General features: G+C 44.7%; 1 protein-coding gene across 1 annotated transcript; it reads right to left on the reverse strand.

Moving 5' to 3' along the window:
• Nucleotides 1-393: 393 nt before the first annotated feature.
• LOC135822694 (thymidine kinase, cytosolic-like) lies at nucleotides 394-13639 on the reverse strand. Its single transcript, XM_065335518.1, has 6 exons — nucleotides 13399-13639; nucleotides 13141-13172; nucleotides 10614-10727; nucleotides 3431-3533; nucleotides 1708-1797; nucleotides 394-1167 (listed from the first exon to the last, which is right to left on the reverse strand). Exons 1-6 carry the CDS (start codon nucleotides 13453-13455, stop codon nucleotides 901-903), a joined length of 663 nt encoding a protein of 220 aa, XP_065191590.1. The 5' UTR covers nucleotides 13456-13639; the 3' UTR covers nucleotides 394-900.
• Between the last annotated feature and the right edge of the window lie 1736 nt (nucleotides 13640-15375).

Genomic DNA, 15375 nt, shown 5'->3' on the forward strand with positions numbered 1-15375 from the left:
CACCGGCAGAGCTAAATCAACAAACTCTATGTTTATCTTACCTGTACTTTGAGGGAAAGAATGCATTTCGTGTGGACACCGTTGCACTTGGGTGGTGATACAGACTCCAAGAGACTGCCAAATGAACTACTAGTACCGTACTGATTGCCGGAAGTAGTAACATCTGTATATCAATCTAACGCTGAAAGCACGTTTTCATTACCGTAGTGTCGCCCTTAAGTACACAAATGTCGGTTCAGCTAGTTTTATTGATTGCGGTTATCAAATTGTTGTCTCCTCGCCGTGTGTTTAAATATTTTAAATCGAGATACACCCAGCCTCAGATAGATGTTCTGAATCTAACGCTGAAAGCACGTTTTCATTACCGTAGTGTCGCCCTTAAGTACACAAATGTCGGTTCAGCTAGTTTTATTGATTGCGGTAGAAACAATAATAATTGTTTTCAGTGGACATAATGTATTTAAAATAAAAAAGGTAAATTCCATAACAGGCAAACATTATGAAAAAGCAAATGGAGTGAATCTGTTTCTAGTGCAGCCCAGCATACCGGTGTTGCTTACAATACCAATAGCATACCAATAGCGGCGTAGCTAGTCTAAAGAAACAGTCAATTAAAAAAAATCCTTACAGTGCTGCACAAGCCACACATATTCAGACAATTCCATTTTTAGAGTCAAACATTAGCTCACTGATGAAGCGGGTCTATTTCGTTTTCGGGAGGGAACTAGCGAATGGGAAGGAAGATCAAGAACATCACAAACCTAGGAAGAAAGAGAATTTAAAGAGAAGAAGAGGAAAGCAGCGATGACCTAGATATCTACAACAATTCTAAACAAAAGAAAAACTAGCTTTTTCAACATGGCTAACAATATAAACTAAGAGCCTAAGAAAGACGAGAGTTCAAGTGGTGAAAACCAATTGTCGGGACACACGCGACTCCTGAGGAAAGTCTCTGGTTGGCGTTAACATATCCGGATGAAGCGTGGGCAGGTGAAAACACTTTCGACAGACAGCCACATACTTGTCCGCACCGCCAATAACTTCCACTTCCGTTTCTTGTCCCAGGCGGCGAGTAAAGGATGCATCTTGGCAGCAGTGCATGCAGACAGCCTTGAGCTTGACAACACTCTCAGCAAGTGGTATAAGGTTAAGGACATCACCAAATGCCTATGCCACAGCGATGAAAACAACAACAGAAACAACATACACAATATACAATTAGAGGACCAGGCCAACAAAGGAGCATAATTCGGGTAACCTGCTCGTGTTTTCTCCAAGCCAGACCCCCCAGCGTTTTGCACTGTACTAGGGACGTCACACTGTACACGTATTGACAACAGCAACCATGCACATCACTGCAAACATGCACATCACTGCATCACTCTCAGCTCATCATGAAATTAACTACACATAACCATTAAAATTTCATTCCAGTCTCAGAAATGTTTTCTGGCAATTCAGCGTGGAAATCGTACCAAGTATGTACTTCCAACCCCCCCCCCCCCCCAATGTGGGCCATAACAAAGTTATTTTCCTGCCCAGAACTGGCGCATTTGTATAGATCTATGTATGCATCAAGTAGGGGACAAGTAATTTCTCACCAGAAAATACAGAACTTGAGCAAGTAATGAATGCTAAATCACACACTCAGACACCAGGTACAGGTATTGTAGACACACTCAACATATCTACACCTTGAACACATACCTGGCGTTGGAAAGTTCCATCCAAAGCAGCAACTATAACGGTCTTGCCATGGCGCGCCAATGTCTCGCAGAACTCCACAATGTCTGGGAACTGCAAAAAGAATCGAAAAACGAAACAAGACTTTTCTTTCAGACCATATTACAGTCAAAACTGCCGTTAGCGACCTCTGCTGTAGGCGACCATCTACCGTTAGCGACCGATTTTCCGTGCACCGACGGTTTCGCATACAAACTGATCTGTCCAGAGCGACCATCTGCTGTGCGCGACCAGCGACCACGATTTCACGCACAGTGGCTGCATTCAAATCTGCTGTAAGCGACCGCGACCCAGGTTCAGTCAGGTGCGAAACTGTACTTGCCAGTGCGCTGTCAACTGCAAGGTGTGAAAAATGCGCTGTCTTGCAAGTACCTTGATCGACAGCTGGCTGAACATGTAAAAGATTAGCCCTGGTATGTGCACTATTCTTGGGTTTGTTCACCCCTATATTCTATTGAATATCCAATAAAATGATATTGAGAATCACATTATTCTCGTCGATTTGAGTACAGTATATGGAAGCATATATGCATGCCCGGTATGCCGGATTTACCATACATCTGCCGTAAGAGATCGCTTTTTCTTGCACCAAAGGGCGGTCGCTTACGATAGATTTGACTGTAGATGCCTTGTAAGGTGTTTCAAATTGAACATCTCTGTGTGAACTTGCCGGGATGCACGTACAGCCAACCTTGTAAAATAACTACCGCGGGTATAACAACTCGCGAACAACGACACAAGCTTCAGCCGCAGTGACCATTTGACTGCATATTTTCAACCTTGCGAGTAACGACACCTTTTTCACGCATGGCCGAGAGTCGTTGTTCGCCAGCCTGACCGTGCATGTAAGTCGTACGTATATATTATAACAAGGAACCGAGTGTATATCTCGATATACACGAGGTCCCGTTGTTATAATATATCTATACCTCTCCATATTCACCGTGTGTGACCTCCAAATGGCGTGTTCCTCGCCGACAACTACTGCTAATTTCCCTTAGCGGTGTATATGGAGATATATACACCACTAAGGGAGAGCATGCCCAAGACTGTAAGTGTATATGGAGTGAGGTATAAAATATTTATATCCAGAGTACAGTTTAATATCAGGGCTAAGCACGGGTAGTTGGGTGTGCTCGTGCACCTCACGGGTTATCGGATAATAAAACCCGCAAAAAAACCCGCCGGGCATGATGCATCAGTTGAAGAGTACACAGCCCCCCCCCCCCCGAGGGTTCAACATTTTTTTAATTATGTGAGCAATGGAGCAGTAAAATGGCACACACTGACAGAGAGTCACAGTTCATGGCAGGTCCTGAGTGCACACAATCTGACCGCTGTTGTACACAGTAAGAACGAACTTGTAGCAAATATGGACCACATGAGAGTAAAAGCGCCATCGGAAACCCCTTATCCAGAGTTGCACACTTTGGAGCGGGTACATGTACGGTCAAGTACTGTTGATCCGTCCCCTCTCCAATTTCTGCCTGTGAAGCGACTTCAGTGTTTACAATAAATACAGTGTTGAACTGATGCATGCACTGCTGTACATAATATGTACTAGCGCAAGGTGAAAATGTGCACAATGCCAGGCCTGATCTGCTTTGTTGTACATCGTACTGCACTTGACCGACTTGATCTAATTCCCGCCACACCCATGCAATCTTGATAATACGCAAGAACTTACAAACTGCCCTTCATCTATGCCGACCACATTAAACTTGATAGCCTGCTTCATGAGAGGAAGAAGAGTGGAACTCTTAGTCGTTTTCGTGTTCGAAGCAAGGTGTCTGAAAGAAAACAGCATACAAGCCGGCGAGGCAAAGTATCAGCTCTTTACTCATAATAGTACTTCATGAACTTAAAAAGTTAAAAGTCTACATTTTCTTTTTCAAGTCCTAAAATAAAAAATACAAGCTACTTTTATTTAGGGACCATCCGTAATTATCGATCTTTTTCACGAAACGAAAAAGTTTAGTTATGATCCACCCCCACCCACCCACCCCACTGAAACGAAAAAATTAATTGACTTGAGACTTTGTGCAGAAAATGATCTTGATTTGGCTGTTACAACACAGCGAGGCCACATTTTGTGTGATTGTGCAAGTAAGTTATGTTTTCTTGGAAGTCTGGTACTACTTCTTGACCATGGAAACATTTATTTTCACCTACCACACACATACGCTGCTAAATAATTGGCACCTCTACGTCTAAACACGGGAATTGTACACTTGCAAATCGTCAGAGTTCCGACACTTCCAAAACAAGTCGACTTCGGAGCGGAAACAAACGCCATGGCTATCACAGACTTCAGTGGTCGTGCCTCGCTCGCAAATGAGAGCAGCATCGCCCCAGAATCGCCGTCGGAAAGCTCCGTAAGGTCGCACGCACGCCGCGCTGCGCTGCCGTCAATTAGGTACGTAGAAAGTCGATGGCCTAAATTTCCGTCTCTGGAAGACTGTCGACACGGGGATCACTCTCCATGGCTTCCCCACCATAAGCACGATCAGATTTTTCCAGGTACATTACGACGACATCGTCTTCAGCGGCTGGCGCTCCCCATATTTGCGTGAGAATTTACTTGGCGTGCGCCCCGCTCCGTAATTTGAAATTCTCTTGCATCGCGGCGGCTGGAACGAAGTATTTATCTATATTCTGTCGTCGGTCCCCGAGTGAATGACCATGACGACTGCTAGGTCCTCGTCGGAGAAGTCATCCGAGGACGAAAGGAACTCTCACAATGTATACGCATGCATCAATGCATGCAGTGAGCGTTGATTTTTCCGCTTTCGATGTTTTTTCAAAACGAAACCGGTCGCTACCCACCCACCCATAAACGAAACTTTTTCGTTTCGTGAAAAAGATCGATAATTACGGATGGCCCCTTATTTGGTGTTCTTAGGATTATTGAACTCGTATAATTATTATATAAAAAAGAGAAAGACCAAGGAACTACAAGTTACGCTATACTGTCCACTAGGGGTGAAAGTTGACACTGAGATCCCGAGTTCGAGTACTCTGATTTTCTCCGATCGAATATTCGAGTATTTTTCATCTCCTAAAAATTGCACACCAAGGGCTTTAAAATAACATGATACAACCCTGATTGAACCGAGTAGCAGTCATTTTTCTCGAGTACTGTAAATATACAAATTTTCGGCAGCTATTTAATTTCGGCTATATTCGGCACTGACCCAACACGGCTGTTCGCGCACGGACATCTAACAATATGGAGTCGTTCGGTGCGATTTACGTAACGCTGTACAAACCTCATGAATACGATGGGAGTTTGCGTTTTGGGATGAAACTCATGTCACTCTCCGTGTGGTTCCACGATTTCGCAAGTCAAACCAGGATTTATTATTTGAAAGCGCTCGAGCGAGATACTCAATATCCAGACAATTTGAGAGAGAAGGAAGGTAAAAGGAACTCCTGCCGTGGTCAACCAGCATCCTGACCTTTTCGAACCTCTCCAAGCTGTCCCTGGTAGTCTGGATATTGACGCACGCACTGATTTTCAGCTTCTCCTCGCCGGGATCACGGGTGCAACTTTCAAATTTGCCGATATGCACTCGAACAAACGCACAATTGGATCTACATCACAATTTCGGGGCTATCTGTGTGCTTGCTGCCTTTTTCAGCAATACCCCACATGTCTACTGGGCAGTTTCCACCAGGCCTCGGCCTCCTGGACTCAACAGCGACTCCAGCGCCATGCCATCTGTCCCCTAAATCGCATGAAAAGGTAGCTCAGCATCGAACGCACGGGACCTGAAGTTTGTGCACGGGACGTGATAAAACTTGGTGAAGATAGCCAGAAGATAGTCCTCTACCTGGGAAAACTCCTGAAAGGGCTTCTTGACGCAGGCATGTCAACGATGAATCAAGGAACGAGCGAGAAAGAAGGCTTGACTTGTGCAACGCAGAACAAACTGTTCCTGAGACGAAGTTGGCCATGTGAGGTACCAGCGGAAAGCTAGTTTCAAGAGGAACACGGAATACCTGTTTTCCGGGTAAACCTGGCCTGGTAGCTTTCTAAATCGAGCGAAAACCACAGCGAAATCGGCTGCTGAGAATTTGAAAATTCAAATTTCCTTGCCGATCCAGCCCAATCGAGACTTTTGGCTGCCATCTTGTTAAATGTCCAAATTTCGCGAAAAAAACAGCCGTGCCAAAACGCCTAAATTAAAACGATGATGAAATTTTTCACAGCATCTGTCGCACTATACCATGCCCTAGAGGGCCGAAAATAAATCGCCGCCGAAATGTCAAAAATCGTGAAGTGCCGAAATTTTGTATATTTACAGTATATTGGTTGGTGGGTCATTTGGGCTCTCTCTACTCGTGAACAAATGTTCACCACACAGCCTGCACATCACCATCTGCCGACTGCTGACCTGAAACTGCAGATTTCTGTAGTAAATGCATGTACCATGTATGAACGAGTACTCTGATTTATTCCGAGTACGATTATTTTTGAAAAACCCGAGCGAGTACTTGAGTACTCGGTATAATTGTTTCACCCCTACTGTCCACTAACACCACCAGTAATCTTTTGTTCCCGTAGCTATGCAGAAGATGTTACTTCAGTAACGTCTGGCGCTAGCCAGGGTCCACACAGCTTTAATTCCCGTAGCTATGCAGAAGACGTTACTGCAGTAACGTCTGGCGCTAGCCAGGGTCCACACAGCTTTAATTCCCGTAGCTATGCAGAAGACGTTACTTCAGTAACGTCTGGCGCTAGCCAGGGTCCACACAGCTTTAATTTGGTGTTTGTTTGTGTGTTTGTTTGTGTCACGCCTGGCGCTATTTTGTATCTATCCCGTACTGTACCGTACCAGCAAAGACAGCTGGCCACAATATTTTTGTTTGTTTGTGCCATCGACATGCCTGGCGCTATCCCGTACCTGTCCCGTATCATCAAGAGTACGGTACCATCAAGAGAATGAGTATATATGCGAAGTGTATGGGGGGAATGCATTCAGTGCAGTAACATTAAATTTTGTGTGGATTTGTGTGCGAGGCCGAGATCCCACTAGCAGGCTGGCTGGGCCGCCTGTCGACCAGCCCGGAAATCGCATGTAGGCCGATAGCATAATAATTATAACGTATATACAGTCATGTAGATGTATAGCAGGGAGTCATATTATGTAAACGACTCCCTGCTGTATGGGGAGATTTTCTGGAAAGAAATACGAAGTAGGGAGACGAGTAAATGCAATCAGAATGGATGTTAGTTGCCGTCAGTATAATAATAATAAGAAGAAGAAGAACGCCCGTGATCGGCAGAGTCAGCGCCGGTCCCAGGAAACGTCAGGACAGACATCCCGTCGACTCCAGAACGCCCGTCATCGGCAGAGTCAGCGCCGGTCCCATAGCTATGCAGAAGACGTTACTTGTACTTCAGTATCTCATTGAAACGTTTTTGCAAAACAAGGATTTAGCTAATCAAAGGAAAAAGCATTTCCATCAGTTCTAACAACATGCACGATGAGCTAGGCAACAAAGCATAGCGCAGGGCCCTGAGCTTCCAAGCTCTCTCGTTTGGTATTTTTTTGTGTGTTTGTTTGTTTGTGTCACGCCTGGCGCTATCCGTATCTGACGGCAAAAAAGCATAGGATGTTATAAATTTTTCAATTCTCCTATTATTTTTTCAGGCATATCCTGGGATTCGAACCCGCACTATCGCCCTACATGCATTCCCCCATACACTTCGCATTCATACCCATTCTTCCAAGTTGCTTCACGTTATTATCTTGCGTTTGAAAGCCCTATTTGAATATTGCAGGCAGCTGTATGTGGCCAGCTGTGTTTGATGGTACGGGAGACGGTGTTGTATTACCCTCGATCGTACCTGTCCCGTACCTATCCCCTACCGTACCGTGCCATCAAAGACGGCTGGCCACTGTGGCACAATGCATATTCAAATTGGGCTTTCAAACGCAAGATAATAACGTGAAGCAACTTGGAAGAATGGGTATGAATGCGAAGTGTATGGGGGAATCAGTGTTGCCACATCATTATAGCCAAATATCAGTAGGATAAAAAAAGAAAATGCATCATCCGGGGGCTTCGCCCCCGGACCCCCTCCCCTATCTAGCGAGCTCAATACACACACACGCGTGCAGCACTGATAAGAAAAAATGTCACGTTTTGCGTGAGACTCAGGCTGAGTTTGCCGATTTTTCCCCGAGACAGATGATGATTTCGCTTAGCGCCTTAGGAGAGAGCTATGGAAACACGCGCAATGAGCAGTAAGAGCCAAAAATCTGGATCATAACTTCTAAACCACGCATAAGGTCAAACTTGGACACTTTCATGGCTGTTGTCGGCAGGAGAAGGTCAATTGTCGGCAGGTCGTGACATGCCTCAAAAATCGGCAGGCTACTGACATGTCGGCAGGTGTGGCAACACAGGGGAATGCATGTAGGGCGATAGTGCGGGTTCGAATCCCAGGTTATGTCTTAAAAAAAAATTTATAACATCCCTATGCTTTTTTTTGTTGTCTAGGTCATCAAGGCAAAAAAGCATAGCGTAGGGCCCTGAGCTTCCAAGCTCTCTCGTTTGGTATTTGTTTGTGTGTTTGTTTGTGTCACGCCTGGCGCTATCCGTATCTGACGGCAAAAAAGCATAGGATGTTATAAATTTTTCAATTCTCCTATTTTTTTCAGGCATATCCTGGGATTCGAACCCGCACTATCGCCTTACATGCATTCCCCCATACACTTCGCATTCATACCCATTCTTCCAAGTTGCTTCACGTTAATATCTTGCGTTTGAAAGCCCTATTTGAATATTGCGGGCAGCTGTATGTGGCCAGCTGTGTTTGATGGTACGGTACGGGAGACGGTGTCGTATTACCCTCGATCGTACCTGTCCCGTACCGTGCCATCAAAGACGGCTGGCCACAATGCATATTCAAATAGGGCTTTCAAATGCAAGATCACAATGTGAAACAACTTGGAAGAATTAGTATGTATGCGAAGTGTATCGGGGGATGCATGCAGGGCGCGCGATAGTGCGGGTTCGAATCCCAGGTTATGTCTTAAAAAAAGAGAGGATTTTTTTAAAGAATTTATAACATCCCTATGCTTTTTTTTTGTCTAGGTCATCAAGGCAAAAAAGCATAGCGTAGGGCCCTGAGCTTCCAAGCTATCTCGTTTGGTATTTGTGTGTTTGTTTGTTTGTTTGTTTGTGTCACGCCTGGCGCTATCCCGTATCTGTCCCGTACCGTACCGTACCATCAAACACAGCTGGCCACATACAGCTGGCCGCAATATTCAAATAGGGCTTTCAAACGCAAGATCATAATGTGAAGCAACTTGGAAGAATGGGTATGAATGCGAAGTGTACGGGGGAATGCATGTAGGGCGATAGTGCGGGTTCGAATCCCAGGATATGCCTGAAAAAACAATAGGAGAATTGAAATATTTATAACATCCCTTTGCTTTTTTTGCCGTCATCAAGGCGGTAGACGGTGTCGTATTACCCTCGATCGTACCTGTCCCGTACCTATCCCGTACCGTACCATCAAAGACGGCTGGCCACAATGCATATCCAAATAGGGCTTTCAAATGCAAGATCATAACGTGAAGCAACTTCGAAGAATTAGTATGTATGCGAAGTGTATCGGGGGATGCATGCAGCGCGCGCGATAGTGCGCGTTCGAATCTCAGGTTATGTCTTAAAAAAAAAGGAATTTTTTAAAGAATTTATAACATCCCTATGCTTTTTTTGTCTAGGTCATCAAGGCAAAAAAGCATAGCGTAGGGCCCTGAACTTCCAAGCTCTCTCGTATAAATTAAACCTTGGCTCTCCATCTGAGTACATATAATTATTATATCCGCGTATTATATATTTTGATTGTATCGAATATTCACATTCGCGCTTTCCGCACGGCATCAACATCAGCACGTCTGCTATCAAGACATAGATGACATGACATCAAGCACTTTCCGAACGAGTGACGAGATAGCACAAGTCGGCTTTGATGGTAAACGTTATCACAGTGTAAACCTAGAGAGTAGCAACCCAAACTGGTGTTCTACCTTCCGTGCAAGGAAGCGTTGCCTATTGTCGTATTGAGCACTGTAAAAATGATTCAAGAAGCTGTGCCTATCGTGGTATTGAGCGCTGTGTGAACAGAGGAAGAATTCTACTTTCAATATTAAACTAAAAATCAGTTTTTATTGATTATTGGTTTGAGGGAAAGGCGCAATTGGAAAAATCTTTGACTGTCACCACCAGGACTAATTAGTTACTACTATTGTATAGCAGGAAATTTTCGGACGGAAATATTTTCGGACAAAGCCGAATTTCGACCTTTCGTACAGTGCTGCATGCTAAATGCACGTGTTCTCATGCGGTACGCATGTATAGTGTACATGACTCCACAGGAACAAATTTTAGTACGGAATTAATTTTAGTACAAAAGAGGCGTGTACGAAATTGTACGAAAATAAATTCCGTCCGAAAATTTCCTGCTATACAGTATTACAGTTACCGTATTTTACCGGTTGTAAGTCGACCCCGGTTATAGGTCGACCCCGTATCCGGAGGTCTCAATTCTGCGTTGTAATGTTTTCACCCAACGAAGCACTACTAACCACGCCCTGCTACTAACACATCAACAAATCATGTAAACATTCCTTATTGGAGGGTATAAAGTCCCAATCCTTGAAAAAGGCCAATAAACTGGAAAACATGTGTACACATGGTGCACTCATGCATGCAGGGCAGGTCATTTTTTGTAAGATTCTCATAGTTCCCGGTTATAAGTCGAATCCCGGTTGTAAGTCGACCCCCACCCTTTCTCCTTCTATTTTTAGTCGTAGAAGGTCGACTTACAACCGGAAAAATACGGTACTAACCTGTCATGAGTTGCCACGCACTCATTGTCATAGCGGTTATCTTGATCGTACTTTATTAGCAGTGCTTTATGCTGTGCAACTTCAAACCGGCGGATCCGTCTTATCAGCTCCGTCCTGTAACAAGAATCCAACAAATTCAACAAACGTCAAAAGTCACATCTCCATCCCGACCAATGTTATCGCACGAGCTGATTGTCAAGTAACTGGTGGTGTTAACGAGTAGTTCCTTGGTCCTGCCAGAAAGACAGGGGCTGTCAAAAGAAACCGAAATCCCTTCGGGGTGCGTAGACACCACAGCCAAGCAGACATTCACCCGCCAATGGCATCGAAGTGGACAAGGAATGGCTCTCCTCCTTGTGCACTGATAGCCGTGTGCAGTTTGACTCTGTCACTGGACAGATTAATGTTTACAGACAGTTCCCTTATGATATCTGTCCTGTTGCTGGCTTGCAGTCAATTGTGCTGTGGAATCTCCTAGCTGCAGCGAACCATTTAGTGCAATATGTATTGTGTGTTGGCTAGAAACCTGCATTATCTGCCATTCCCCTAAGAATACGGTTTCACCCTCGACGTTTCAACCAGCACATCCAGTTGCCAGCAGCATATTGGCTGAACTTGTCGTGTCATGCGATAATACCGGAGAGTTTGAGTTCATGGGCTGCTTGGCGAGAGCTCCCTGCCAACTAGTAACGCATGTCTCAAATTGTCCCTTTGGAAAGAACCCATCACCCAAACGCTATACATGTATGCCGCCATCAGCTACAGCTGGAAGTGTCCTGGATTTACTGCATGATCTTCTTCAAGGTGATGTTGGCTCACAAAGCTTATCGAAGCTCTTTGTATCGAGGAAACTGTATTGAGTGGAAAACCATAGAGTGTCAGTTGAGAATGGCAAAGCAGCACTAGCGTACCACTGTCAGTGCTGCCAAACCCTCCGATTTTTCGGACAGTGTTCGATTTTTGAAGGCTCTTCCGAAAACCGGTCCGAAAAAGGAAACGTCCGAAAAGCAGCCAAAAATGTCGGGGATCAGTGCTTTCCAATAATGATAAGTCCTGTATTTTCACTTTTCAGTGCAACTGAAGGCTCAAAACTCTGAACATGTGCTTCTAAAAAGGCTGGCGCTGGGCTGGGGAAGTGCAAAGTAATATAGCCTGGATGGTATGTACATAGTCATTGTTCACTGTGTGACCACACTCATGCATTACAAAATAATTCGTGAAACGTCGGGTGCGATATCGGTTACCATGGCAACGAAGCGAATTTTATGGTACAGTCGAATGTCACTTATCCGACCACTTCGGGAATCAGGCATGTTGGATAACTGAATGTGTTGGATAACTGATATCATTATTTATGTGCATATATGGCTGGATTTGACTGATTTATGTACACAATACCCAAATATATTCATGCATATTCATGAATTGCTCCATGTACACATACATGTTAGCATAATTGACCACATCTACTTCAAGTAAATGCATATTACACCGTGTAGATATACAAAAACATTTTTTATAGAATTTTACTGTTGAGAGTTATAAAATTACCACTCCCCGGCTTGTCGGATAACCGTGCTCGGATAACTGGCGACCGGATAAGTGACATTCGACTGTATTTTGGAATTCTCTGGAAAAATTTGCCGAGAAGAAAAAGTCGCACCATGTGGTGAAGTGTGTCCGATTTTGAGCGAAAATTATTTGGCAGCACTGCATTGTGCTGCGGCTTTGACACTCCATACAAAAACATCTCAAATGATGATGTAACCTCATAACCTGTGTAGTTTGAATGATGTAATCACATAATAATCACATAGCGGCCTCTACTCTAGTCATGTACAATTATGTACTAGTACCTGCTACTACCGGACCTTGGTTAGGGGTGCGTGGATTATGCTCGCACGCACCCGATATTATGCTTTCGGGCATTTCCCACGGAACTTTGAATGTATTCTCCCAAAACATCGAAAAAATTCTCCAGAATTTCCCCCCCCCCCCCCAAAAAGAACCCCAGCACGAACTGTGCCTTGCGCATGCTCTTTAGTATGCAAAATGGACGGTCAGGCACGTGATCACTGCATGCAGGATCTACATACATGTACATGTGTGGCGCCAGCAGCGTGAATTCCCTGTGTACTACTAGTCCACACTCTGCTCCTGGTGTCTGCATGAATGCATGCAAGCCCAGTCAAGTCCTGTTACGTTGTCCAAGTAAACCAAGGACCGGTGTCGTGTCCGGGTGTTGCTACATGTACGTGCGTCCATGGATGCGCGCTTGTTCTCTGGCAGGTCAAAATTGACAGAATTCCCCAAAAACTCTTCTGAAGGTCAATGGATCTGGCAAAAGATCGATAGAATTCCCCTAAAATTCCCAAATTTTTCTCAACGATAGTATTCCCAAATTATTCCGGGAATAATCCGCGCACCCCTATTAAACCTTGGTAACCATTTGACTGATTTAATTGTACAGTGTACATCAATACTATTTGACTCACGGAATGCATGCATGATGAAGCTCTCGACTTACGTTTTTCCAGAAAACATCGGTCCAATAATCACCTGTACGTAAGAACCAAGATATAAAGTACGATGGAACATGCTAAGGTCTGCTTCAAAATACCTGATCAATGAGGGAAGTTGCTTTAGTTGAAATACTGCGTCAATAAATCCATTTCATGATCAATGTTTCTACAACATAGTGCGCATGCAGAAACTCTACGAGGCAGGCGTTTGGGACAAGAGCAGGTAAATGCTCCTCAGTGAGTTCGTACAAGCAGTCACTCACCTGAATCTGTCCGCGAACAGACGAGCTCATGCGATCTGGTGACATAGCCATGCTCATGTTGAATTCGAAAGAAAGCGTTTTAAAACTTACTAAGTGAAGTGTGTGTACCTTACGCTTTTACAGTGGTAACAACTATAAACTACTGAGTACTAGCTAGAGCTAGTTTCTTCTCTTCTAAGCCAAACAACAGAGCTCTGACACTGCTGAATACTGAGTAACTGTTTACTGCAAGTGCAACAAGTACAGTGTAGTTGTTGCTTGCCAGTTTGGTGACTTTCCCGCGGATTGAATTTCGCGCGCTTTCCGACTACAGTCAACTTCGCTTATAACGACACTCGACGGGGCATCAAAAAAGTGTCCTTATTCGCGAAGTGTCGTTATACCCGAAGTCTCATTATATGTATTACAGTTGGAAGGGACTTTGCTCTGGGCATGGAAATGCTGTCGTTATTCGCGAATTGTCGTTATATCCGAAGTCGTTATTAGCGAAGTTGACTGTACTACTAGTACTCGACTATTCAGCTTCAGAATCATCTGTACTGACACTGACTGTACAGTGTACCCTGGCGCATGGCCTGGTGTACAGACAGCAGAGACATGCAAAGACATAATAATCTGCATGTACAATCATCAGATCATATCAGTCACATGATCAGATGATGAGATGGCGGCATGGCGCTGGAGTAGCATGTGTGACGCGTGTATCGCAAAAAAATCTGCAATAAATCACAGCCATGCATGCCATGCCATGCCGGCGCCAGCTAGCAGCTTCTTGAATGATTATGACTTTGTAATCATTATTCTGTTCAGTGAAAACTGTACAATGTATTTTGTCGAATTGTGTCTTACAATGAGCAGATAGTTAGCCCCACCATGAGTCTTTGGCGATTGAGTAGATGCGGTTTGCGTTCCAGAGCAGCCTTGGCCAAAACCCACATGCAGCGCCGGCATGATGGGATTTTGGCTTCTTCACATGTTCCTTTGAAGTTAACGACCGAACCAAAAAATCTGGAGTCCGAAATATTTCTTCGTCGAGCTCTGGCCTCAGGTGGAAGCAAGAAGGACTTCATGCAGTTTTTAAGAATAGTTGCTCACGAGGGAAAATTAACGAGTGGTCTGGTGAATGAAATGAAAATTGGAGAGGATTGGCTGCTCAGTAATTTGAAGGATGTCAACGAGCCAGCTCATATTCTTGGATTTCTTGGGGGACTATGCGCCAATCCATTTCCGCTAACAGAGCTTGATGAAGAAATCACCAAAGCGTTGCTTGACAAATCAACTGCTGTCCTACCGAAGCTGGAGAAGAACACAGCGTCGTTTCACTTGTTAGCAATGGTGGCACCAGCCGTTCAACGATTACGCTACTATCATGAACCATTTATGGCAGCCCTGCATGAATGGTCTTTAGATGCCGCTTATAACTACCACTTCCCTCAGTGCTACACCGATGGTGCTATCGTAGCTGGTAGTTTTGGAAACGCCGGGTATCAAGCGTACGACATCGTCTCTCATCTTGTTGAGGAGTGTATGCGTGTTGCTGTAAGTGTCCATGACCACGCAGTGCCTTTAGAAGTCATTACTGAGTGCATGTGGGCTGCTGTTTCCCACGGCCATGTGTTGACCAAAGAGGCGTGGGATTATCTTGGTACTAAGAATTCCGTGGAGTTTATTGGCCCTGCTCGCTACAACAGAGACACTTTGGACAAGATTGAAGTAATCTTTGACGCGCTGCCTATCTCTTACCAGAGTTTTCATAGTAGTCACACTGAGCGCCTCAGAGAAATCCGAGCGCACGTTCGCTTGGAGTTGGAATATGTGCACAGCCGTGTGGAGCACGTCTTTCCGACGATTAAGGCGTATGAGGATTGTGTGGGCGAAAAGCCACTGGCAGCGTATTTGGACTGCGATACGAAAATGCCTCAGCCATGGGGAAAGGAAGCGAATACCAAGTTGGTTGCATTGGTTTTGTGTCGCAAT

Source organism: Sycon ciliatum, chromosome 1, assembly GCF_964019385.1.
Source record: "Sycon ciliatum chromosome 1, ocSycCili1.1, whole genome shotgun sequence".
Classification (NCBI taxonomy): Eukaryota; Metazoa; Porifera; class Calcarea; order Leucosolenida; family Sycettidae; genus Sycon; species Sycon ciliatum.

Bases quoted from the DNA above. Each gene is read 5' to 3' on its own strand.
- LOC135822694 (XM_065335518.1), bottom strand. From the start codon at position 13,455: ATGAGCATGGCTATGTCACCAGATCGCATGAGCTCGTCTGTTCGCGGA. The intron at 10,728-13,140 runs GTAAGTCGAGAG...TTCTTGTTACAG, and splicing joins CCGATGTTTTCTGGAAAAAC to GACGGAGCTGATAAGACGGA. The intron at 3,534-10,613 runs GTTAGTACCGTA...GTTTTCTTTCAG, and splicing joins TGCGTGGCAACTCATGACAG to ACACCTTGCTTCGAACACGA.